Source organism: Martes martes, assembly GCF_963455335.1.
Source record: "Martes martes genome assembly, chromosome: X".
Taxonomy (NCBI): Eukaryota; Metazoa; Chordata; class Mammalia; order Carnivora; family Mustelidae; genus Martes; species Martes martes.
The window spans coordinates 79459785-79487567 of record NC_137897.1 but is presented as its reverse complement, the minus strand read 5'-3'; the positions used below and the strand labels follow the sequence as shown (position 1 = coordinate 79487567).

Genomic DNA, 27783 nt, shown 5'->3' with positions numbered 1-27783 from the left:
AGATCCAGGAAGACCCCCCCCACTTCTTCCTCCAGGAGGAGTGGCACAGGAACATGTGGCAAGAATCAGCCAGGTTTGGAGACTCCAAACGGGACCATGCACCAGAGACAGAAACACTCGGTCATAGGCTGGGTGAGCTCAGAGTGTGGCCACAGACCAGGGAGACAGGAGGATTTGACTGCTTTTCTCTGAGGGCATATTGAGGAGCAGGGCCTGGAGCTCTCAGCTCCTATGGGCCAGAGATTGGGAGGCCGCCATCTTCATGCCCGTCCTCCAAAGCTCTAGGGAAAGTGCTCAGGAAACAAAAGCTCCCGAAAGCAAACCTGAGCAAATTGCTTAGCCTGGTCCCTGGCAAGGGCAGTGCAATGCCGCCTCAGGCAAAGACATTTGAGAATCAGTGCAACAGGCCCCTCTCCAAGAGGATCAACAAGAACATTCAGCCAAGACCAAGTCCACCAATCAATGAGAAATGTGAAACTTCAGAGCTACAGGAATACAGCACATAGAATTAGTGGGGTTTTTTCCCCATGTTTCTTTAGACTATCAACGTTAAATTTTTTTAATTTTATTTTTTTCTTAGTCAATTTTTTTTATTTTTTCCTCTTTCCAAAATTTAACTATTTTATCTTATCAAGACCTTCTTAAAAATCTTTTTTGGGGCACCTGGGTGGCTCAGTGGGTTAAAGCCTCTGCCTTCAGCTCAGGTCATGATCTCAGGGTCCTGGGATCAAGCCCCACATCAGGCTCTCTGCTCTGCAGGGAGCCTGCTTCCTCCTCTCTGTCTGCCTGCCTCTCTGCCTAGTTGTGATTTCTCTCTGTCAAATATATTAAAAAAAAACATTAAAAAATCTTTTTTAATTTTGACCATTATAGATATTCTATCCCTTCTTTGTATTTTGCCTTATTTTTTGCATACATATAGGTTTTTCTTTCTTTAAAATTTTGAGATAGAGTTTCTTCTAACAGATCAAAATGTACTTTAAATCTAGCACATGTCTTTGTTCTAGTCTCCAGCCTGATCACGTTCTTTCCAATTTTTCTTCTTTCTTTCAACCAATTACTTATCTTACCAAGTTCTTTTTTAGAATCTTTTTTAATGTTCATCTTTACAGTCATACTCCACCACTTCATCATGTTTACCCTTATTTTTGTATATATATTTTTTTCTTTCTTTAAAATTTTGGGAGCAGTTTCTTCTATCAGTCCAAAATACACCTAAAATCAAGTGTGTGGCTCTGTTCTATTCACCAGGCTAATATATATACATTTTTTTCTTCCTTTCTTCCACCTATCGTGGTTTCAGGTCTCTTCCAATTTGGTTAATGTATATTTTTCTGGGGTCATTTCGACCCTTTTAGGATTTTGTTCTCTCATTCATCTATTCTTATCTGGATAAAATGACAAGGTGGAAAAACTCACCTCAAAAAAAAGGAACAAGAGGCATTGCCGATGGCTAGGGACCTAATCAACATGGAAATTAGTAAGATGTCAGATCTAGAGTTCAGAATGATGATTATCAAGGTGCGACCTGGGCTCAAAAAAAGCATGAAAGATACTAGAGAATCTCTTTCAGGAGAAGTAAAGTCCCTTTCTGGAGAAATAAAGGAACTAAAATCTAACCAAGTTGAAATTTTAAAAAAGCTGTTAATGAGGTGCAATCAAATATGGAGGCTATTACTGCTAGGATAAAAGAGGCAGAAGAGAGAATTAGTGATATAGAAGACCAAAAGATGGACAATAAAGAAGCTGAGAAAATGAGAGATAAACAACTACAAGACCACAAGGGGTGAATTTGAGAGATAAGTGATACCAAAAGGCAAAACAATATTAGAATAATTGGGATCCCAAAAGAAGAAGAAAGGGGGGGCCAGAAAGTATATTGGAGCAAATTAGAGAATTTCCGTAGTTTGGTGAAGGGAAAAAGCATCAAAATCCAGGAGGCACAGAGAACTGCACTCAAAAGCAGTAAAAATAGGTCAACACCCTGTCATCTAATAGTAAAACTTACAAGTCTTAATGACAAAGAGAAAATCCTGAAAGCAATTCAGGACAAGAGGTCTGTAACATACAATGATAGAAATATTAGATTGGGAGAAGACCTATCCACATAGACCTAGTAGGCCAGCTAGGACTGGCCTGATATATTCAAAGCACTCAACAAGAAAAATATGTAGCCAAGAATACTATATCCAGCTAGGTTGTCACTGAAAGTAGAAGGAGAGATAAAAAGCTTCCAGGACAAACAAAAACTGACAGAATTTACAAACACCAAACCAAACCTGTAGGAAATGTTGAAAGGGGTCCTCCAAGCAAAGAGAGAACATAAAAGAAATAGACCAGAAAGGAACAGAGAAAATATACAGTAACAGTCACCTTACAGACAATACAATGGCAATAAATTCATATCTTTCAATAGATAACCTGAATGTAAATTGGCTAAAGACCCCAATCAAAAGACACAGGGTATCAGACTGGATAAAAAAAAAAAAAAAAGACCTATCGATATGCTGTCTGTAAGAGACCATTTTAGACCCAAAGACACCTCCAGATTTAAAGTGAGGGAGTGGAAAACCATTTAACATGCTAATGGACATCAAAAAAAAGTGGGGTGGCAATACTTATATCAGACAAATTAGATTCTAAACCAAAAACTATAATAAGAGATGAGGAAGGACACTATATCATACTTAAAAGGTCTGTCCAACAAGAAGGTCTAACAATTTTAAATACCTATGCCCCTAACATGGGAGTAGCCAATTATACAAACCAGTTAATACCAAAATCAAAGAAACCCATTGACAATAATACAACAATAGTAGGAGACTTTAACAACCCCCCTCACTGAAAAGGACAGATCATCCAAGCAAAAGATCAACAAGGAAATAAAGGCGTTAAGTGACACACTGGACCAGATGGACAGCACAGATATATTCAGAACATTCCATCCCAAAGCAATAGAATACTCATTTTTCTCTAGTGCACATGGAACATTCTCCAGAATAGATCACATCCTGGGTCACAAATCAGGTCTCAATAAGTACCAAAAGATTGCGATCATTCCCTGCATATTTTCAGACCACAGCACTCTGAAAACAATTCCTTCCTCTGCTTCTTCCATCCTGCTGTTCTTTCCATCAAACGTGTTTCTCATCTCATTTAGGGAGTCCTTTATCTATGCTATGTTACTCCTTATCTCTGTGTTAAGGGTCTCACTCATGTCTTCCACTCTTTTCTTAAGGTCAGTGAGTATCCTCAACAATCATTGCTTTAAATTCTCGATCAGAGATGATACATACATCTCTTTTGCTTAGATCTCTGGCCGTGGCCTGGTCCTGTTCTTTCATATGGGATAAAGTTCTCTGTCTCCTCATTTTTTCTCCTTCTCTGTATCTGTTCCTGCATATAACTGAAGTCAGCTATGTCTTCATATGTCAGCTATGTCTCCAGGCACTTGAGCTTGACATTCCCTCAATATTGGACTCTGTGCTGAGATTGGAGCATGCTTGGGAATCTCTCCCTCCTCTTCACCACTCTCCCTTCTTTCCTAATTTCTCTCACTCCCTTTCTTAAAAAAAAAAAGTTTCACATTGGAAATATGAAGTAAACTACACCTTTACTTCTGATGCTTGACGTATTGACATTGCCTCAGTCCATGTGGTAATCAGGCACCCTCTAGATTTCTCGTGATGGCCACCAGAAAAAATGTTCAAACATTCCAAGTAAAGTTATAGTTTACTCAGTGCAGAGCCGACAGTTGTGCTGGATTTCATGACCCTGGGATCGTGACCCCACCTCTGGAGGTAAACTACATCATCACATGGAATATCTGCGTCCCACACGGACTGAAGCGATGTCAAGCTCGAGGGCCGGCCATCAGATCTGAGGAGCCTGGCTCAGTGACCGGCTTCCTGGGATTGCATTTTGTCCAATCAGATGGGGCTTGCGGGTGACGTCAGGAAACGCGGCGACTATAAGTGAGCATGCGCCCCGCAAACCGCTGCCAGTGTCCTTCCTTCTGAGCTGTCGGGAAGGCGAGCCCCACATGGCTGAACCTGGCTGTGAGACCTCTTCTGAGGAGAGCCTGGGCACCGAGGAGCCCACGGCAGCGGACCCGAGGAGTCCAAAGCAGGAGCCGCCAAGGCGCCGCGGGCGCCGCCGCGGCCGCCGCGGTGGCCGCTCCCCTGACAGTTTTGCCACCTACTTCCCCAGGGTTCTGAAGCAGGTTCACGAGGGCCTGAGCCTCTCACAGAAGGCCGTGAGCGTCATGGATTCGTTCGTCAAGGACATGTTCGAGCGCATCGTCGACGAGGCGTCTCGCCTGGCCCGCTCCACCAAGCGCTCCACCATCACCTCTAGGGAGATCCAGACAGCCGTGCGCCTGCTGCTGCCCGGGGAGATTGGCAAGCACGCCGTGTCTGAGGCCACCAAGGCTGTCATCAGGTTCAAAAGACGTGAATGAGCTGCCTCTGGACCGCCTGACCACCTCGCAAACCAAAGGCTCTTTTCAGAGCCACCTCACTTGGCCCAGAAAGACCTGTAACTCTCCAGAGTGCCACCTACTCTGGCGTTTCGGCCTGGGCCATTCTGCCCATTCTTAAAACCCTTTTAACCGTGAGCGAGTCCACTTTAATATATGCGTGTGGTGCGGTCTGTTATGATTTTCCTTGACCCTATCGCATTTCGTCACTTTCCTAAACGGCCCGTTCCTTCAGGTCAGCCTCTTCAGGACTCTTGACCGTCACAGCTGGGTCCACAGTAATTTTTCTTGCCTTTTGTGTTCTCCTTCTCCCACTCGCCTAGAGTAGTGTCGTCTCGAGATTTTTTGAGTGTGTTGATATAGCAACAAGTGAAGGGCTGTAGCGGATACAGAACTCACACTTACCCCATTCACACTCGCTCAACACAGTCCCTCAACCTAATTCAGTTACTTACATAAAAGAGGACCCAAACACTGTGCAGAAAACTCAATCTAGACTCATGCCCTACTCAAGCTCCCGACCTTCTGATAGGCCTACTTTACTTCATCCGAATTCAACCTGCTTCTATCCTCTTTCCCTTTTGACACAAAAGTCTTCCTGAGCTGCAATTAAGCATGGATGACGGGGTCCTCCAATGAGAGCAGCTGTGCTCCCAGCCTCCGCTAGAAGCAGCCAATAAGCATCTGGCGGCACAGGATCCACGGCCGTTGGCCCAAAGGGTGGTGGGGTGACCAGAGCTGAACCAATAACAGCCTTCCTGTGACACGGGGCACCGCCTGGAGATTGAGGGGGAAGGTGGTGGTGGTGTCTGTCTGCCTGTGGGCTTCTGCTGAAGCTCTTGCTTTGAACCAGGGTGGTTGAAGGGTAAACATGCCCATGTCACAGTGGGACATGTCCCTATTGCTTTGCATCAAAATAAGAGGAGGCTGTTTGGCAATAAAGAGCACTAAGAGGACTCCTTCCTCTACGTCACGGGATTGGATGGGTAGGACCACTTAAGATAATGGCAATGCCCTTTAACACCCATGGTGTTTTTTCTTCTTGGTACGTGGTCTAGGCTTGGGTTTGCTTTTTTTCTTTTTCTTTTCTTTTCTTTTCTTTCCTTTTCTTTCTTCTTCCTTCTTTCCTGCCTGCCTTCTTCTTTCTTTCTTTCCTTCTTTATTTCTCTCTTCCTTGTTTCCTTTTCCTATAGGTACATGCTGAATTTCAAGGTAATTGGTGATTATCTGAGAGCTTTGCATTTAACTGAGTTCTAGCTTCTTATATATCTGTGAAGAGAGAACACACTGGCGGGGTGAGGGTGTTGGGGGGGGGGGTTCGGTGCTTGAAATTTGTTACGAGTAGCACTAAAACCCACTATTTCATCATGTTTGCTATGTATCCCATGTGGACATTTAAAATAAATTCTAAATAACCTTTGACCTGAATGTAGAAACCTGTGAAAGGTGTCACTCTGAGACAAACGGTGAGACAAACGCTAGCAAATGTGCAGCAATCCAACCTTTTCTCGAGTCCATCAGAAGAGAGATAAATCCAAAGGGATATGAAAAGGCATGGAGGGCTCGCTGCATAAATACTCAAGGAAAGCTACCAAAAAATGAAGGGCCAGTAAATCCCTGTGGGTGGTCCCTAGAAATTGCCATATACATGGGGAACTAAATTTTTGAAGCCACAGGCTCTTTTCAGAGCCATATGACTTTTCAGAGAAAGACCTGTGGACCATTTAGAAAAATTACATTCTGTTTCACAAAGTCTATTAATTTCCATCATGCTAATTGCTGCTGGTTCACAATGCCCTTTCTGTCCACATGACTTACAGTGGTTTTTCAAAGTTATTCACGCACATTGGTTTCATATATATCATTTTACTTAAAAAGTCGTTTTAAGAATGGGAATCCAGAGGAGCTTGGGAAGATGGCAGAGTAGGAGGAGACTGAGCTCACCCTGTCCCATGTTTACAATTAGTTACAATCCACAAGTAAATAAACCAGAGAGCAACCCAACGACTGGAAGAACGAACCCCACAGCTAAATATAGGGAGGAAGCTGCATCTGAAAGCTTAGGAAGGTCAGAAATGTGGAGAGAGGCTGCCTGCAGGAACATGTGGGGAGGGCAGAGAAATGGGCCCTCACACCAGGGAGCTCACACGGAGGAGACTAATACCCATACTGTTCGGCTGTGGGAACTAGAGGGGCTGAATACCATGAGTTTGTAAAACCAGTGGGACTTGGAGCCTGGAGCTCTGCAAGTCAGCTGTCTCAGCACTGAGCAAGCCAGGAGGGAGAGTGACAGCTGGGTGGCCACCCTTAAAGAGAGAGCAGCCCGTGTGGAGAAGCAACATAAAAACAGCAGTTTACATGATGCCAGGGGCAAATGGGAGACAGAACTGTTCATACTGATTTTGGAGCATGGTGGGGGACTTCTCTGAGCAGGAAGGAGCTGCAGGTGCCATTTTCCTCCCCTGCCCCACAGCATAAACATAAGGCCGTCTGTGCACTGCACAGACACTTGCTACCTAACCCGCTAGCAGTGTGCATGCCCCCCAGTTCTCCTGAGGACTTGCCCACTCCAAGCCTGCTGGCCTCAGCCCTGGCGGGTGGGGGGGGTCAGGGCAGATTTTGTTATAGTGGCGCATACCCCACCCAGCCACTGGGTGCACAGCTGCTGTTATGGGTGGGGCTCAGCTGAACCCAGCCATTGCCTCCAGCCACAACCAGCTTCATGCCCCTGGCCAACCCCACACACAGGCCCAACCACCACAGCACATGGGGGAATCCAGCAGAGGACCAGTGGCCCAATGCAAATTTTGCTCCCAAGTTCCCTGGTGGGCACGTCCCCTCGTCCCCAGTGCGGGCCTCCCTGGGTCCTGGTAACACCACAGAGAACAAGCACAGCCCACAACAGGCAGAGAGTCAGTGCAGATGCCTGCCCTGAAAGGAAACCGACTCAGACACAAGAGCAGGGCGTAAGCGACACACATAGGATACTCTCCTGAAGTGCCAAGTCCTGGTCAACAGGGGACACAGCACTGCAGGGCACCCTGGGACTACCTCTTCACAAAGTCACTACTTTCAAGAGCAGAAGACGTAGCTGACTTCCGTAACATGCAGGAACAGATACAGAGAAGCAGACAAAATGAGGAGACAGAGAACTTTATCCCACATGAAAGAACGGGACCAGGCCACGGCCAGAGATCTAAGCAGAAGAGATGCAAGTAACATCTCTGATAGAGAATTCAAAGCAATGATCGGTGACGATACTCACTGAACTTAAGAAAAGAGTGGAAGACAAGAGTGAGACCCTTAACACAGAGATAAGGGGGAACATAGCGGAGATAAAGGACTCCGTAAACAAGATGAGAAACACGTCTGATGGAATGAACAGCAGGATGGAAGAAGCAGAGGAATGAATTGGTGACCTAGAAGACAGAGTAATGGAAAGGAATCAAGCCAAACAATAGAGATAAAAAAGAATTACACAAAATGAGAATAAACTTAGGGACCTCAGTGAGTCCATCAAATGTAATAATATTCACATTTTAGGAGTCCCAGAAGAAGAAGAAGAAGAAGGGAGAAAAGGAGGCAGAAAGCTTATTTGGAGAAATAATAGCTGAAAACTTCCCTAAACTGGGGAAGGAAACAAACATCCAGATCCAGGTGTCACAGAGAACTGCCACAAAAATCAACAGAGGCAGACCCACTCCAAGACATACTGTAATTAAATAAGCGAAATAGGGTGAAAAGGAAAATTTGAAAAGTAGAAGGACAAAAGAAGACAGTAATTTACAGGGGAAAGCCAAAACCCGTAAGGCTAGCGGGAGACTTTTCAAGAGAAACTTTGCAAGCCGGAGGGCAGTGGCATGATACATGCAGGGAGCTGAAAGGCAAGAATCTGCTGCCAGGGAGACTCTATCCAGCAAGGCTGCCATTCAGAATTGAAGGAGAGATAGAGAGTTTCCCAGACAAACCAAAACTAAAGGAGTTTGTGACCACTAAACCCGCCCTGCAGGAAGTAGTAAAGGGGACTCTGTGTGGAAAGGAGAGACCCAAAGTGACAAGGATCAAGGAAAAAAAAAACACAAAAGCACTAAAAATGGAATATTTTGGTAAAAAGTCAGTCAAGGAATACACAAAATACAACGATTTAAAATGTAACAATGTAGGGATGCCTGGGTGGCTCAGTTGGTTGAGCGTCTGACTCTTGATCTCGGCTCAGGTCATGATTTGGGGTTGTGGGATGCAGCCCCACATTGGGCTCCATGGCCAGCGTGGAACCCACTTCAGATTCTCTCGCTCCTCCTCCCTCTTCCCCTCCCCACTCTCTCCCTCACCACGAAAAATGAAAATAAAAATAAATAAAAACTAAAATGTAACAACATGTACCCAAAACACGAGGAGGAGAGGAGCCGAGAAAGGGTTCAAACTTAAGTGACCATCAACTTAATACGGACTGCTATGTGCAGAAGAGGTTATACACAAACTTAATGGCACCCACAAATCAAAAACCACTAACAAATAGGCAAAGAATAAAGAGCACGGGACCCAAATATGTCATTAAAGAAAATCAGCAAAACATGAAAGAGAGAAAGACAAGAAAAGATCAGAGAAAATCTTCAGAAACAACCACGGAACAGGTAATAAAATGGTGATAAATACATATCTATCGATAATTACTTTGAATGTGAATGCACTAAATGCTCCAATCAAAAGACATAGGGTGACAGAAGGGATCAAAAAAAAAAATAGACCCATCTATATGCTGCCTACAAGAGACTTATTTTAGGCCTAAAGACACCAACGTTTGGAAAGTGAGGGGATGGAGCAACACCTATCATGCACGTGGATGTCAAAATAAAGCCAGAGTAGCAACAGTTGTATCGGACAAACTAGACCTTAACGGTTTCAGTCATAGGTGGAACATAAGGAATAGCACGGAGGACATTAGAGGAAGGGAGGGAAAACTGAAGGTGGGGGGATTCAGAGGGGGCCACGAACCATGAGAGACTGTGGACTCCGGGAAACAATCTGAGGGTTTTAGAGGGGAGGAGGGGATGGGGATGGGGGTACTCAGTGATGGGTATTAAGGAGGCCACGTGTTGTGATGAGCACCGGGAGTTACATGGCAGTAATGGATCAGGAACGCTACACCAAAATCCAATGGTGTGCTGGATGGTGACTAACATAACACAATTAAAAAAAAAAAAGGACTGTGACGAGAGACAAAGAAGGACACTCTATAATAATAAAGAGGATACTCCAATAAGAAGCTATAAGAGTTATAAATATTTACGCACCCAACGTGGGAGCACCCAAATACATAAAAACAGTGAATACCAAGCACAAAGGAACTAATCGATAATAACACAATAGTAGCAGGGGACCTTAAGGCCTGAGTTACATCAATGGACAGGTGGTCTAAACAGAAAATCAACAAGGAGCCAATGGCTTTGAATGACCCACTGGACCAGATGGGTTTAGCAGATACGTTCAGAATATTCCATCTGAAAGCAGCAGAATACACAGTGTTTTCAAGTACCCAGGGAACGTTTTCCAGAATGCAGGTAGACACGTTGACTCTGGGTCTCCAGAGCATCCTGGTTTCTAGCACATCCTGACCCAATGCCACTTACTGCTTATCTGAAATAAGGTAATGACGTGGGATATAAAGTATTCCAATAAAAACATGACTCTTCTAAGATCTGTTACTGTTTTGAGGTTGAAAACGAGCAGACAAAACGCCCAACGGAATGGACTGTTTGAAAGATTTTCTGACCGAGGTCCCAAGGAGTTTAGAGGGCCCTGGATTTCCCTCTCTGACTGTCTGATGTGATGTCACGTTCAAGGGTATGCAATCACAGGTGACGCGGCCTGGCATAGAGCCCCGCTTTCCTGCCTTGCATTTGGTCCAATCAGGTATGGAGGTTGCCCGTGACGTCAGGAAGCGCCGCGACTCTAAACGGGCCAGCGCCCCCCTCCTCCCCCCACAGCCGCCATCGTCCTTCCTTGTGAAGCGCGGGAAAGGCGAGCCCCACATGGCGGAGCCTGGCTGTGAGCCCTCGCGGGAGGAAAGCCTGGGCACAGGGGAGGAGCCCACAGAAGCTGACCCGAAGGGCCCGGAGCAGAATTCGCCAAGGGGCCAATGCCGCCGCCGCCGCCGCCACCGCCGCTCCTACAACAGTTTCGCCACCTACTTCCCCAGGGTTCTGAAGCAGGTTCAGGAGGGCCTGAGCCTCTCGAAGAAGGCCGTGAGCGTCTTGGATTCGTTCATCAAGGACATCTTCGAGCGCATCGCCGACGAGGCCTCTCGCCTGGCCCGCTCCACCCAGCGCACCACCATCACCTCCAGGGAGATCCAGACAGCTGTGCGCCTGCTGCTGCCCGGGGAGATTGGCAAGCACGCCGTGTCCGAGGCCACCAAAGCCATCCTCAGGTACACCTTCCGCCAATGAGCTGCCTCCGGACCACCTGACCACCTCGTAAACCAAAGGCTCTTTTCAGAGCCACCTTACTTGGCGGGAAAGACCTGTAGCTTTAAAAAGTGGGACAAACTCTATAGTTTTTGTTCTTGCTGCGGCATTCTGTGGATATTTACAGCATTTTTACTTTGAACAAAACAGGATCAGCACTACTTTACTCTGTATTGGAGTGCACTTTATTCCTTGGACCGCTGTGGGCTCTCCTTAACCATGCGGCATGTCTTGGCTTTCCCAAACACTCATTTCTGTTAGTTATTTCTGCAGGTCAGCCTCAGTGGGGGGTTAGTTTTGTTATAGTGTGATGTTACCCTTTTCTTTCTCATTCTCTCATGAGCATGTGGGGAATTTTCCAGAGTTTCCTTATGGGTGATATGGCAACAGATAAAGTGCAGAAGCTGATATAAGAATCCATCTGACCTCTCTTAGGTGGGTTAGTAAAGAGATTTTTAAATATCTGAGGCAAGGTCAATCTCCTCTATGCCTTTATAGAGAAAAATATTTTTCATACGCATTTGAAAGTTAGGCTGTTAACACGATATTGTGGGTTCTTACTACAGTTTTTAAGTGGATTCTGCAATAAATTTATGAAAACTTCTGTCTTAATGTTTTGTGCAGTAACTATTGGCAGATATTACTGACATAAGAGCTTTGGCAGTTCCCCTTTGTTTATTTTTTGTTTGTTTGTTTTGTTTTGTTTTGTTTTCTTTATCAGGTCTTTTATTGCAATAGCAGAGAAAGCAGCACTGTCATATTTGTGATAATATCACCCTAGCCCTATATAGTATTTTTTAGTTTACAGAGGACTTTTACAGGTACTATTTTATCTGGCGTTTACAACAATGCTATTATACCTAGTTTATCACAGAAGAAACTCAGGTCCGGAGGGCACAGAGTCACAAACCTTGTTAAGTGCAAGATCGGCGCTTGAAAGCAGAGATCCGCTCTCTCCACCAAGGCCCATAAGAAAATGGGGAGGAAAGCCATACAATTGAATTAATTTTCCTGGTGCTTAAGAAAACTCTATTAGGTTACTTCTTACCACCTCTCATTTAAATTAGTCATCTTCCTAATCTCGTCCCCCCCACCCCCACCATTCTTACTACCTAAAGATTGAATATATGGCTCATTCATTCACTCAATGAAATTCTTGGTATCTACTGTATGTCTGGAATAGACACTGCAAATGTGTCTGTGAGTTTAAAAATTAAAAAAAAAAAAAAAGCCATGCTTGACTTCAGGTTGCATTTGCTTAGAGCCCGCTAAGGTTCCTGTTTATTTATTTATTTTGGGGGGGGGCGGTTCCTGTTTATTTTTAAGAGTGTAATGTTTTCCAAGACAAAGCTGTTCTAGATATTTACTCTTTTGCAGTGCAATCAGATCAACTAAACCTATATAGGCTCTTTTCGTAGTGTTTAAATCTTTTTAAAATTTAATTTCCAAGTATTCACAAATACTTTTCGACCGTAATGTTGATAAGAAGCTTTCTGGCCACTTTCTGGCTCTAATAAGAATGATAGTAGCGTTTCATCAGCAAAGATGGTATTAAGATTTTGTTTGAGATCCATGTGCTCAGAATAACAATTTTGGTTTTCTAAGCCATTTCAGGGAACTTATTAGATATCAAACATGCCCTTTCTGTAGCTCCAGCAGCCATTGAGGACACTATTTTCTGTTGGTTTATTTAAGTAACTTATAGATTTGTTTTTCAATATTAAAATTTCCTTAAATTTATGGACGGGAACCCCTTCACTGGAGGCACTTCAAAAAAGTCTGTAGCCTGGAGATACGTATCGTGTGGTTTGTTTGCTGATGTCGTTTAGGCCTACCTTCCCCAATCAGAAGTGATCTGAAAGCTGCAAGTTCATCTGAGCTTTTTCATGACTCCCAGTTTTATCAGCATTCACATCTATGTCTTAACCTCGTGGAAATGAAAGCCCTGCACTGATCACCCTACTTCATTCTCCAGCTCATTCCTCTTTCTTAAAAAGGAGTTGTTGTCACAGTCCCTGAGTGAGTGATTTTGCATCTTCTCACAAGAAGGGCTCCAAGATGCCCTAAGATTAAAAATGTCAATGTGTGTGCTGCCTGGAGCTTTCTGCTCTACCTACCTTTAGAAGGTGCTCAAATAGGTTCACCCTGATAACAGTATCTATTCTGAGGGTATGACCATCATGTGCCCTGCTGTTAGTGATATTCTCCATCATGCACTAAAGTGCGTTGGAGAGCACTCAGTCAGCAGATCCAATTTTTGCTTTTTCAAAATCCTGCGAGTTTATGAAATAAGAGTATGCTCGACTGAAGTACCCCTTTTTATTGGCAGTCTACTGATGTTAAATCGAGGTCAACCTACAAGGTTGTTCCTTCCCTTCTCCCTCTCATTACATGCATGCTCTAGAATTTTCATTTTTGCCCAAATGTCCTGTATTTGAATTAGGCTCCACTTAATATCAAAAGTTGTTTGCTTTTGGATTTTTTTCGCATGTTATATTCTTGTCATATTTTAAAATTCACACAAAAATTATGTTACAAACTGTTTAACCAATCTTCATGTTCAATTCTTTATTTTTTTTAAGATTTATTTATTTATTTATTTGACAGGCAGAGAGGCAGGCAGAGAGAGAGGGGGGGAAGCAGGCTTTCTGCTGAGCAGAGAGCCCGATGTGGGGCTCGATCCCAGGACCTGGGATCATGACCTGAGCCAAAGGCAGAGGCTTTAACCCACTGAGCCACCCAGGCGCCCCTTCATGTTCAATTCTTATTAGAACAGTTTTAATACAGTCATTTGGGGGTTTTATTTTCCCTTGCTTGTTACTTCCGCATTGAGGTCTTCCTAACCACCTAATCTAAAATATTGCTCTCTCCCTCATCATGTATGTGTGCATATATATATATATATATATATATACACACACACACACACACACACATATAATGAACATTATTATAATAGAAAAATTGTAATTGTTACATACATGTTAATGTAATATACATACATATTATATTTACTTATTTCATTCTCCATGGAATTATATTGTTCACCACCTGTTTCCTTTTTTCCTTACTTACTATCTTTGAATCACGCCAGGAATGGGAACTTCCTGAGAAGAGAGACCTTGTCTCATTTGCTGCCGTATATCAGGAGTGAGAACCATGTATGGTACTGATAGGGACTCAGTATTTGCTGAATGAATATGTGAAGATGGATGAGAGCAGAGGTTCTAGAGTCCCAGAAGAGGCAGTGATGGGTTGGGAAAGAAAAGCCAGACGGCGGTGGGTTGAGGAGTGAGTGGTAGATGAGGAATGGAGATAGAAATAGGGTACTCTTCCAAGGAAAGGGGATACTGGTCTGTGAGTAGGAAGAGAGTGTTATGGATCACAGTAGAGGGGTGTGTGTGTGTGTGTGTGTGTGTGTGTGTGTGTGTGTGTGTGTTTTGTTTTGTTTTTAGGATTGGGAGAGATATGACAATGTCTAGAGGTACTCAGTAATAGTGGCTGAATCTCAGCTAATGGTATGGCTGTTATATTACCATCATCATCACCATACCTCTACCGCAAGAATTTCCATAACATACACCCTTCATCACCCCAGTGGACCAGTTCTCTATTCCTCCACTTGGGATGTAAGTTCTCCATCAAGAAAGCATTCTACTGAGCTCTGTCCTTTATAGGCTGCGTGGCATCAGGCTGCTTGCATAATTCTCTGAAACTTAATGTCCTTTTCTCTCAATTGCACTGACCCACACCTATTTTAACAGGATAAAAGAAGCTAGCGTGACCCCTCTCTCCAACCCCACTCCTGGCAGTCCTTTAAGAAGGCCCAGCTTCCACGGGGCCTGTGTTTTGATTTTCATGGCAGAGAGGTGCTCTGCTCTGTCAATTCTCATGGGTCCTGGGCAATTCAATGCTGCTTCTTAATCAAACTCGAACTGTAGATTTGTTTGTTCCAGGCATTGGGAATACAAAGCACCACTAATGGGTAACATTTCACGAGGACTTACTAGGTGTCAGGTGTCAGGAGCTTTATATACATGTATTTTTAATCTAAGAAACACATAATGCTAAGTATATACTAGAAATATTTCTAAGCACTTCAAATGCAGTAACTCGTTTAACCCTCCTAACAGTCCCATGCTCCAGATGGGGGAGACTAAGGCACAGAAAAATGAAGAAAGTTGCTCAATGTCAATGAGCTAGTAAGCAGTAGAGCTAGGATTGGAAACTAGACCACCTGGCTCTAGGTTTTGGGCCCTCACACCACTACACTGTAAAGCTCCTCGCGTAAGCTTGACAACAATCCGGTGAAGCTGGTACTATTATTCTCCTCCATTTCCCCCTGAGGCTCAGAGGGATTAGGTTTCTTTCCTAAAGTCACACAGAGAGTAAGTGGTAGATCAGGTTTGAATGAGGTTTGTCTGACTCTTAAACTTATGCCGACTTTCCTGGCTTGTAAAGTCCTTCCTCTAACAGTTGCGTGCTTTTTTGCTATATGTGCATATCACCTACACAATTGTTTATTGAATATAGCTGTTTTAAGGAACTTATTTTCAAGATTTTAAAAAACATTTTCCTAAGCCATAAATCTCCGATGTCACAGGTGACATGGTATTTGTGGATTTTAAATTCACACTAAGTAAACTGCGTAACTGTAAAAAAAAAAAAATTGTGTACCACTTAAAACCAGCTTGTGTGCCGGCAGAGGCACTCTTGGGGAGGTACTACATTATATAACACTTTTAACCCACAGCCCACCCTTCACCTCCAAAGTTCTGTTCAAACCCTTTTTCCTACAAAACCACAGGGGATATTGGTTTCCTTCCTGGACTCAGAGAGACGCACATTGAGTGGCGTTCCCGGAGTGCTCACAACCCAGTGGTCAGAACAGTACTTGGGTTCCAGTGATGTTTGGTGGGTGGAGGTGGAGGGGCAGTGCCAGGGAATCATTCGTCATACGCAGCAGAGCTAACGAAAACGCTGATTAACTCTTTCAGAATGTTTTAGTTTTGCTGCAACACACTGCTGCCTTAGAAAGGAGAAGAGTAGCAGCGTGGGCTCTCCACTAAAACATGTGCTGAAGAACGTGAGGTTGCAACTGCTTACGGGCCCGCCGGAGTTGGCAGGATAGCCTTGGACGGCGCTTGAAAGACATGTCAGAGATCTCAACCCACCACAGTTGTCAGTAAAACATGCGTGGCGAGGAGCGTAAAAGCAAGCCACGTACAGCTTTTCTGCCAAGGCTAAAACCTCACTGAAGAAGGGCGCGTGTGAGGGTGCTTAGCGGCCAACAGAGCCCTAGTTATAACCACTTCATAGGTACGTGGTTGAAGAAAATCAAGCAGACTGTGGAGAGGAAGGCCAGGGCTGGCGAATGGGCTGACGTCCTGGGCCACGTGGGAAGAAATGATGCAGCCCCCAATTTACTGAGTGCTCATTATGTCCCTTGTGCTAAGCATTTTACTTCCGTCATCTCATTTAATGCTCACAACAACCCTATGAAGTGGGTACTGCTATCATTCCCTTTTTACAGATGAGGAAACACAGGCTCAGGGAACTTCCCTGATGGCACACAACTGGTAAATAATAAAGCTGGGATTCGCACCCAGGTCGGTCTGGCTTCAAAGCATGTAAAACCAGGCCATATCCTGCCAACAGAAATGGATACTTAGGATGTTTCCATTTCTTGGCTATAGTAAATAATGCTGCAAAGAACATGGTAGTGCCCACTCATCGTACCCGCTTTCTGCAGATAAATACCCCAAAGTGGAATTGTTGCGTCATGTGGTACTTCCAATTTTTTGAGGAACCTCCGTGCTGTTTTCCAAAGTGGTTGTACCAATTTACGTTCCATACATTACATTAACAACAGTGCATGAGACTTCCTTTTTCTCTCCATCCTCACAAGCATTTATTTTTCCTTGTCTTTTTGATTACAGCCATTCATTATAGCCAGGTGTAAAGTCTTACCTCCTTGTGTGTTTTTTTTTAAAGATTGTATTTATCTATTTGACAGAGAGAGAGATCACAAGTAGGCACAGAGGCAGGCAGAGAGAGAGGGGGAAGCAGGCTCCCCACTGAGCAGAGAGCCTGATGTGGGGCTCAATCCTAGGACCCTGAGATCATGACCTGAGCCGAAGGCAGAGGCTTAACCCACTGAGCCACCCAGGCACCACCCTCCTTGTGGTTTTGATTTGTCTTTCCCTGCTTAGTGATACAGAAGACCTTTTTACATAACTGTTGGGCATCTGTAGGTCATCTGCGGAAAAATGTCTATTCAGATCTTTTGCCCAGTTTTTAATCAAGTTGTTTGATTTCTCTTTTTTTCCGCTTTTGAGTTTTTGCAATTCATTATATATTTTGGATTGTAACCCTTTATCAGATACATGATTTGCTAATATTTTCTCCCGTTCAGTAGGTTGCCTTTTCAATTATGCTCTCCTTGTTTGTTTGCTTGACACTATGGCTAGAGCCCCCATAGTGGAATGGAGAGGTCCCCCAGACTGGTTTTGTTCATGAACCACCAAATAATCAGTGATGCTGTCAAGGAATGGGGAAGCTGATATTCCCACAGCCTCGTTTTTCTCCAGAGTCTGAGATTACCCCACATGGGAAAGAACACTGAGTTCCTAAAAGGGAAAGAATATTCACTATGCCCATCCAATTATTTTAATCAGCACAGTAAATATACACATGACTTTTCCTTAACCAAAACTCCCAAGCGTCTGTGCCAATATACCCCAGTAAGCATCAAAGCCACCCAAAGTGATATGGACCCTGTCTAGCTATATCTCCCGTGAGTTAATGTTGTTCACCATTGCCTCTGTAGGAATATCATGCAAGAAGAAGTAGGTACCTAATTGACGGCATTCAGGATTTCAGAAGATTAAATACCTAGCTAATGTCCTCCATACCCTACTCCCATCTCAATTCCCATCACCTTAAGACTTTAACTCAGAAGGAAAGACATTTAAGAAAAATGACAACTCAGAGTATTTATACCAACTGACACCATATGAAAGGAAATGGTAACAAATGTAATTTAGGAAGATAGAAAATGATGTGGGATGTAAGAAGGAATGATAATAGAATGAATTGGCAAATAGAGGTAAATGATACATTGATGGCATAATATAATTATAGTGATTATGGCAACTGGAAGAAAAAAGTTAACAAGATAGAACTAAAGACAGGATTATGAATCTCTTGGACAAGGCATTGTGTCCAAGGGGAACACCTGATACCACTACAGGAAGTATTCCACCATCACCTCCAGAGAGATCCAGATAGCTGAGCACCTGCTGCTGCTGCCCAGGGAGGTTGGCAAGCCTTCCATGTCTGAGGCCACCGATACTGTTACCAGGTACACCAGACACCAATAAGCTGCCCCAGGAGTGCCTGACCACACCGCAAGCCAAGTGCTCTTTTCCAAGCCACCTCACTTGGCAGGAAGAGACCTGTAGCTCTCCAAAGTGCAATCCACTCTAGTGTTTGGATTTGTGCCATTCAGCCAATTTTTAAAAATTCCTAATATGAAAGAAATGTTAAAAAACACATTATAAGCTCAACTTTATATATGTCTTTAGTGCAGTTTGTTATGATTTTTCTTAACCATACTGCATTTTGTCACTTTCCTAAATGGTCATTTCTATTAGGTATTCCCCTAGGTCAATCTCTTTAGGGATCTTTGTGGTCAAAACTACTTGCATAATTATTTTATTTACCTCATGTATTCTCATTCTCCCACCTGTGTACAGTAGTATCATCCAGAGATTTTTTTCAAAACATGTGGTATAGTAACAATTAAAATGCAATAGCAGCTATAGCAGTCACACTTAGCCCATTCACACTTCTTTAACATATCCCATCATTTGAATTCAAATAAATACATAAAAGAGGACCCAGACACTGTGCAGAAAACTCAAACTATCTAGACTCATGCCCTACTCAAGCTACCGACCTTCTGATAGGCCCACTCTACTTCATTCAAATTTATCTGATTCTGTGCCTCAGTAGTCTATCATCTTTCCCTTTTGACACAAAATTCTTCCTGAACTGCAATTATGCATGGATGATGGGGTCCTCCAAAGAGAGTGGCTATGCTCCCCATCCTCCCCCAGCAGCAGCCAATAAGCAACTGGCAGCACAGGATCCATGGCCATTGGCCAAAGGGTTGTGGGGTGACCAGGGCTGAAGAAATAACAGCCTTCCTGTGACACGTGGCACAACCTGGAGATTGAGGGAGGAATTGGTGAGGTTGTCTGTCTGCCTGTGGGTTTCTGTTGAAACTCTTGCTTTGAACCAGGGTAGTTGAAGTGTAAGCATGCCATCATCACAGTGGGACAGTCCCTATCATTTTGGATCAAAATAAGAGGAGGCTGTTTGGCAATTAAGAGAAGAGGACTCCTTCCTCTACCTCATGTGATTTGATGGGTAGGGGGACTTAGGATAATGGTAACCTACTTTAATACTCATTGTGTTTTCTTCTTGGTGCATGGACTCTTTATTTCTCTCTCTCTTTCTTTCTTTCCTTCTTTCTTTTTTTTCCTTTTTTTTTCTTTTCTTTTCTTCCCTTTTCCTATAGGTACATGCTGAGTTTCAAAGTAGTTGGTGATTATCCAAGTACTTTTCATTTAATTGATTTCTAGCTTCCTATATATCTGTGAAGGGAAAACATACTGGCAGGTTGGGGTAAGTGTTAGGGGGATTCAATCCTTTGAAATTTGTTACGAGTTGCCCTAAAACCCACTATTTTGTCATGTTTGCTATGTGTTCCATGTGAACTTTTAAAATAAGTTCTAAATAACCTTTGATTTGAATGTAGAAACCTGTGAAAGGTGTCACTCTGCGCCAAACAGTAAGGCAAAAGCTAGGTAAACTACAGCAATCCAACCTTTTCTTGACCTCATCAGAGGAGAGATAAAGTCAGGGCAGGAGGAAAGAAGTTGGCAGAGGAGTAAAAAACTGAAATATCATCAGGTCCCAGGACTTCAGCTAGATAGTTATCAAACCATTCTGAACACCTACAAACTCAACAGAAGTTAGAAGAGAAGAGCAGCAATTCTAGGAACAGAAAATCAACCACTTTCTAAAAGGTAGGACCTGTGGAGAAATGAATCCAAAGCAATGGGAAGATAGACCATGGGAGGATGGGGCCTGCTCCCAGCAAGTGAGAGAGCAGCAGAGCATAAAATCAGAACTTTTAGAAGTCTGCTTCACTGAGGGACATTGCTCCATAGGTTAAGCTGGGGTGGAGCCTTCATGGGGACAGTGTGGTCTCAGGACCTGCAGGTCACAAAAAGAACAGGGGATTTTGAGTGTGGCAGAGCTCCCAGGTATCAGAACGGGGAAGCAGGCTACAGAGATGGAGCCAAGGAGTGGGCTCTCTACTTGAGATTACCTTAAACCATGATCCAAGTCACAGCTGGGTCACTTCTCTTTAAGCAGTGACCCCACAAGTGGCAGATATGGAGAGATCCCTCCTTCCTCCTCAGGGAGGAGTGGCATGGGAGCATGCTGCAGGAATCTGCTGAATTTGGAGACTCCAAATGGGGCTGTGCACCAGAGATAGAAATGCTAGGTCACAGGCTGGGTGAGCTCAGACTGCAGCTGGAAACCAGGAAGAGAAGAGGGATTGACTGCTTTTCTCTGAGGGTGCATTGAGGAGTGGGGCCCTGAGCTCTTGGCTTCTACGGGGCCAGAGATTGGGAAACCACCATTTTCATTGTCCTGCAAAGCTATACTGTCCTCCAAAGCTGTAGGGAAAGTGTTCAGAGAACAAAAGCAACCAAGAGCGAACCCAAGCAGATTACTCAGTCTGTCTCCTGGCAAGGGTGATGCAATTCCTCCACAGGCAAAGACATTTGAGAATCGCAAGAGGACCCTCCCAAAGAAGATCAGCAAGACCATCCAGCCAAGGCCATGTTCTCCAATCAGTGAGAACTGCAGAACTCCAGAACTAGGGGAATGCAACACAGAATTCATGGTTTTTTCCCCATGATCATTTAGTCATTCAAAGTTAATTTTTTTTAATTTTATTTTTTTCTTATTCTATTTTTTAAAAAATTTCCTTTCCTATTTTAACATTTTTAACTATTTTATCTTATCAATACCTTTTTTAAAAACCCTTTTAAATTTTCATTGTTATACTCATATTTTATCCCTTCATTGTATTTCACCTTATTTTTTTTATACATATAGTTTTTTTATCATTAAAATTTGGGGACAGAATTTCTTCTAATAGATCAAAATATACCCTAAATCTAGCTCATGGCTTTGTTCTGGTCTCCAGCCTGATCACATTCTTTCCTATTTTTTTTTCTTTTTTCAACCAACTTCTTATCTTGTCAATTCCTTTTTTAGAATCTTTTTTAATTTTCATCTTTACATTCATATTCCATCCCTTCATTGTGTTTACCATTATTTTTGTATATATATAAGTTTTTCTTTCTTTAAAATTTTGGGAGGTAGTTTCTTCTAAGAGACCAGAATACAGCCAAAACTAAGTGTGTGGCTCTGTTCTATTCACCAGTCTAATATATTTATTTATTTTTATTTATATATTTATTTTTAAATTTTTATTTCTCCTCCTTTCTTCTCTCCCCAGTTTTGGATCTCTTCTCATTTGGTTAGTGTATATTTTTCTTGGGTCTTTGCCACTCTTTTAGTATTTTGTTCTCTCATTCATCTATTCTTACCTGGATAAAATGACAAGGCAGAAAAACTCACCACAAAAAAAAAAAAGAACAAGGGGCGCCTGGGTGGCTCAGTGGGTTAAGGCCACTGCCTTCGGCTCAGGTCATGATCCCAGCGTCCTGGGATCGAGCCCCACATCCGGCTATCTGCTCAGCAGGGAGCCTGCTTCCTGCCTTCTCTCTCTGCCTGCCTCTATGCCTCTATGCCTACTTGTGATCTGTCTGTCAAATAAATAAATAAAATCTTAAAAAAAAAAAAAAGAACAAGAGGCAGTACCAACAGCTAGGGACCCAATCAATACAGACATTAGTAATATGTCAGAACTAGAGTTCAGAATGACAATTATCAAGGTGCTAGCTGGGCTCAAAAAAAAGCATGAAAGATACTAGAGAATCCCTTTCTGGAGAAATAAAAGAACTAAAATCTAAACAAGTTGAAATCAAAAAAGCTATTAATGAGGTGCAATAACAAATGGAGGCTCTTACTCCTAGGATAAATGAGGCAGAAGAGAGAAGTAGTGATGCAGAAGACCAAATGATGGAGAATAAAGAAGCTGACCAAGAGAGAAACAAACAATTACTGGTTCATGCAGGGAGAATTCGAGAGATAAGTGACACTGTAAGATGAACAATATTAGAATAAGTGGGTTCCCAGAAGAAAAAAGAGAGAGGGGGCAGAAGATATATTGGAGCAAATTATAGTAGAGAATTTCCCTAATATGGCAAAGGGAACAAACATCAAAATCCAGGAGGCACAGAGAACCCCCCTCAAAATCAATAAAAATAGGTCAACACCCTGTCATCTAGTAGTAAAACTTACAAGTCCTAGTGACAAAGAGAAAATCCTGAAAGCAGCTTGGCACAAGAGGTCTGTTTCATTCAATGGTAGAAATATTAGATTGGCAGCAGACCTATCCACAGAGACCTGGCAGGCCAGATAGGACTGGCATGATATATTCAGAGTACTCAACGAGAAAAATATGCAGTCAAGAATATTATATCCAGCTAGGTTGTCACTGAAAGTAGAAGGAGAGATAAAAAGCTTCCAGGACAAACAAAAACTAACAGGATTTACAAACACCAGACCAACCAACCCTGTAGGAAATTTTGAAAGGGGTCCTCCAAGCAAAGAGAGAGCATAAAAGTAACAGACCAGAAAGGAACAGAGAAAATACACAGTAACAGTCACCTTACAGACAATACAATGGCAATAAATTCATATCTTTCAATAGTTACCCTACATGTAAATTGGCTAAATACCCCAATCAAAAGACACAGGATATCAGACTGGATTAAAAAAAAAAAAAGACCTATCAATATGCTGTCTGTAAGGGACCCATTTTAGACCCAAAGACACCTCCAGATTTAAAGTGAGAGGGTGGAAAACAATGTACCATGCTAATGGACATCAGAAGAAATCTGGGGTGGCAATCCTTATATCAGACAAATTAGATTTTAATCCAAAGACTATAATAAGAGATGAGGAAGAACACTATATCATACTTAAAGTGTCTGTCCAATAAGAAGATCTAACAAATTTAAATATCTATGCCCCTAACGTGGGAGCAACCAATTATATAAACCAATTAATAACAAAATAAAAAAAATTGACAATAATGCAATAATAGTAGGGGACTATAACACTCCTCTCACTGAAATGGACAGATCATCTAAGCAAAAGATCAACAAGGAAATAAAGGCTTTAAATGACACACTGGACCAGATGGACATCACAGATATATTCAGAACATTCTCTCCCAAAGCAACAGAATACACATTCTTCTCTAGTGCACATGGAACATTCTCCAGAATAGATCACATCCTGGGTCACAAATCAGGTCTCAACCAGTACCAAAAGATTGGGATCATTCCCTGCATATTTTCAGACCACCATGCTCTGAATCTAGAACTCAATCACAAGAGGAAAGTTGGAAAGAACTTAAATACATGGAGGCTAAAGAGCATCCTACTAAAGAATGAATGGGTCAACCAGGAAATTAAAGAAGAATTTAAAAAATCCATGGAAACAAATGAAAATAAAAACACAACTGTTCAAAATCTTTGAGACACAGCAATGGCGGTCCTGAGAGGCAAGTATATAGCAATACAAGCTTTTCTCAAGAAACAAGAAAGGTCTTAAGTACAAAACCTAACCCTACACCTAAAGGAGATGGAGAAAGAACAGCAAAGAAAACCTAAACCCAGCAGAAGAGAAATAAAGATCAGAGCAGAAATCAATGAAATAGAAACCAAAAGAACAGTAGAACAAATCAACAGAAGTAGAAGTTGGTTCTTGAAACAATTAGTACAACTGATAAAACTCTGGCCAGACTTATCAAAAAGAAAAGAGAAAGGACCCAAATTAATAAAATCATGAACAAAAGAGGAGAGTTCACAACCAACACCAAAGAAATACAAACAATTATAAGAACATATTATGAGCATCTATACACCAACAAATCTGACAATCTGTAAGAACTGGATGCATTCCTAGAGACATATAAACTACCAAAACTGAACCAGGAAGAAATATAAAACCTGACCAGACTCATAACCAGTAAGGAGACTGAAGCGGTCATCAAAAATCTCCCAAAAAAAACAAGAGCCCAGGGCCAGACAGCTTCCCAGGGGAATTCTACCAAACATTTTAAAGAAGAATTAAAACATGTTCTCCTGAAACTGTTCCAAAAAATAGAAATTGAAGGAAAACTTCAAAACTCATTTTATGAAGCCAGCATTTTGATCCCCAAACCAGATAAAGATCCCATAAAAAAGGAGAATTACACACCAATATCCTCGATGAACATGGATGCAAAAATTCTCACCAAAATACTAGCCAATAGGTTCCAACAGTACATTAAAAGGATTACTCACCATGACCAAGCGGGATTTATTCCTGGGCTGCAAGGTTGGCTCAACACCCGCAAATCAATCAATGTCACACAATACATCAATAAAAGAAAGAACAGTAACCATATGATACTCTTAATAGATGCTGAAAAAGCATTTGACAAAGTACAGCACCCTTTCTTGATCAAAACTCTTCACAGTGTAGGGATAGAGGGTACATACCTCAATATCATCAAAGTGATCGATGAAAAACCCACAGCAAATATCATTCTCAATGGGGAAAAACTGAGAGCTTTTCCCCTAAGGTCAGGAACATGACAGGGCTGTCCACTATCACCACTGCTATTCAACATGATACTAGAAGTCCTAGCCTCAGCAATCAGACAACAAAAAGAAATAAAAGACATCCAAATTGGCAAAGAAGTCAAACTCTCACTCTTTGCAGATGATATGATACTATATGTAGAAAACCTACAAGACTCCACTCCAAAACTGCTAGAACTCACACAAGTATTCAGTAAACTGTCAGGATATAAAATCAATACACAAAAATCACTTGCATTTCTATGCACCAACAGCAAGGCAGAAGAAAGAGAAATTAAGGAGTTGATCCCAATTACAATTGCACCCAAAACCATAAGATACCTAGGAATAAACCTAACCAAAGAGGCAAAAAATTTGTACTCAGAAAACTATAAAGTACTCATGAAAGAAATTGAGGAAGTGGCAGCTGGGTGGCTAAATGGGTTAAAGCCTCTGCCTTTGGCTCAGGTCATTGTCCCAGGGTCCTGGGATGGAGCCCCGCATCGGGCTCTCTGTTCAGCAGGGAGTCTGCTTCCCTTCCTCTCTCTCTGCCTGCCTCTCTGCCTACCTGTGATCTCTGTCTTTCAAATAAATAAATAAAATCTTTTAAAAAATTTTTAAAAATAAAAAAAAGAAAGAAAAGAAATTGTGGAAGACACAAAGAAATGAAAAAATATTCCATGCTCATGGATTGGAAGAACAAATATTGTAAAAATGTCTATGCTACCTAAAGCAATCTACACATTTAATTCAATCCCTATCAAAATCCCATCCATTTTTTTTTTCAAAGAAATGGAACAAATAATCCTTAAATTTATATGGAGCCAGAAAAGACCTCGAATAGCCAGAGGAATATTGAAAAAGAAAGCCAGAGTTGGTGGCATCACAATTCCAGACTTCAAGCTCTATTACAAAGCTGTCATCATTAGACAGTATGGTACTGGCACAAAAACAGACACGTAGATCAATGGAACAGAATAGAGAGCCTCGAAATTGGCCCTCAATTCTATGTCAACTAATCTTTGACAAAGCAGGAAAGAATGCCCAATCGAAAAAAAGACAGTCTCTTCAAAAAATGGTGTTGGGAAAATTAGACAGCCACAGGCAGAAAAATGAAACTGGACCATTTCCTCACACCACACATGAAAAAAGACTCAAAATAGGTGAAAGACCTCAATGTGAGACAGGAATCCATCAAAATCCTTGAGAAGAACACAAGCAGCAACCTCTTTGACCTCAGCCACAGCAACTTCTTCCTAGAAACATCGCCAAAGGCAAGGGAAGCAAGAACAAAAATGAGCTATTGGGACTTCATCAAGATCAAAAGCTTTTGCACAGCAAAGGAAACAGTCAACAAAACCAAAAGACAACTGAAAGAATGGAAGAAGATATTTGCAAACAGCATATCAGATAAAGGGCTAGTATCCAAAATCTATAAATAACTTCTCAAACTCAACACCCAAAGAACAAATAATCCAACCAAGAAATGGGCAGAAGATATGAATGGACATTTCTGCAAAAAAGACATCCAAATGGCCAACAGACAAATGGAAAAGTGTTCAACATCACTGGGCATCAGGGAAATACAAATCAAAACCACAGTGAGATACCACCTCACACCAGTTACAATGGCTAAAATTAACAACTCAGGAAATGACAGATGTTGGTGAGGATGTGGGGAAAGGGGAAACGTCCTACACTGTTGGTGGGAATGCAAGCTGGTGCAGCCACTCTGGAAAACAGCATGGACGTTCCTCAAAAAGTTGAAAACAGAGCTTCCCTATGACCTACCAATCACACTACTGGGTATTTACCCTAAAGATACAAATGTAGTGATCTGAAGGGGCACATGCACCCAAATGTTTATAGCAGCAACATCCACAAGAGCAAAATTATAGAAAGAACCTAGATGTCCATCAACAGATGAATGGATAAAGAAGATGTGGTGTATATATCTACAATGTAGATATATATATATATATCTACAATGGAATACCACGCAGCCATCAAAAAAATTAAATCTTGCCATTTGTAACGATGTAGATGGAACTAGAGGGTATTATGCTAAACAAAATAAGTCAATCAGATAAAAGAAAATTATCCTATTATCTCTCTGATTTGAGAGACAGGGTGTGTGGTCATGGTGGGTAGAGAGGGAAAAAATGAAACAAGATGGGACCAGAAAGGGAGACAAACCATAAAAGACTCTTGATCTTAGGAAACAAACTGAGGATTGCTGCAGCGGGGAGGGAGGGATAGGGTGGCTGGGTGATAGACTTTGGGGAGGGTATGTGCTATGGTGAGTGCTGTGAATTGTGTAAGCCTGATGACTCACAGACCTGTACCCTTGAAGCAAATAATTTATTATATGTTAGAAAGAAAGAAAGAGAGAGAGAGAGAGAGAGAGGAAGAAAGGAAGGAAGGAAGGACAGACAATTTAAGCAAAAGTAGAGACCACAAGTAAGTACACAGCATATTCCAAGAGCAAGTAATACAGTCAGTCTGGAACACAGGTGAATAGTCTAAGATCAAACTGCCAAGTTCTATTTTGGCCATCATGTGGCAGACCCTAAACATCAAGATAAGGAATCAGAACTTGATTCTCTAGGCATTACAGAAGCACTAAAGGTTTTTTAGCAGAATTGTGCACTTTTAGTGTAGAAATTATATAGAAAGATGACTGCCTTTCCCTTTCACCTCCACGCTGTAACAATCAATGACAGTAGCTAATTTACATACTTATGTCTATCTATACAAACAAACCCTGGGCCAGTTACTTACTACTTTTAGTTATGTACTTATGAGGCATTTTAAAGTTGGGGTTAAATGTTTAGTTCCCCAAGTAATATTGAGTTTAAATCATTATCTCTACTATTACCCATGTTCTTTATCTTGAACTAGTTACTTAAGGATACTCTATGCACATAATCCTTAAAAACAGTGCAGTGTCATAGTTAAAGGAGTGATTTGTGGACTCATTTAAAATCACCAG

At 42.2% G+C, this 27783-nt stretch overlaps 2 protein-coding genes across 2 annotated transcripts; both read left to right on the top strand.

Annotated features, from left to right (window-relative positions):
• Positions 1–4042: 4042 nt before the first annotated feature.
• Positions 4043–4459, top strand: LOC308337448 (histone H2B type W-T-like; the record flags this gene model as incomplete). Its single annotated transcript, XM_080795560.1, has 1 exon — positions 4043–4459. One exon carries the CDS (start codon positions 4043–4045, stop codon positions 4457–4459), a length of 417 nt encoding a protein of 138 aa, XP_080651686.1.
• A 5933-nt stretch (positions 4460–10392) lies between these two features.
• LOC308337447 (histone H2B, sperm-like) lies at positions 10393–10926 on the top strand (the record flags this gene model as incomplete). Its single annotated transcript, XM_080795559.1, has 1 exon — positions 10393–10926. The coding sequence occupies one exon, from the start codon at positions 10393–10395 to the stop codon at positions 10924–10926; it is 534 nt and encodes a 177-aa protein (XP_080651685.1).
• Positions 10927–27783: the final 16857 nt, after the last annotated feature.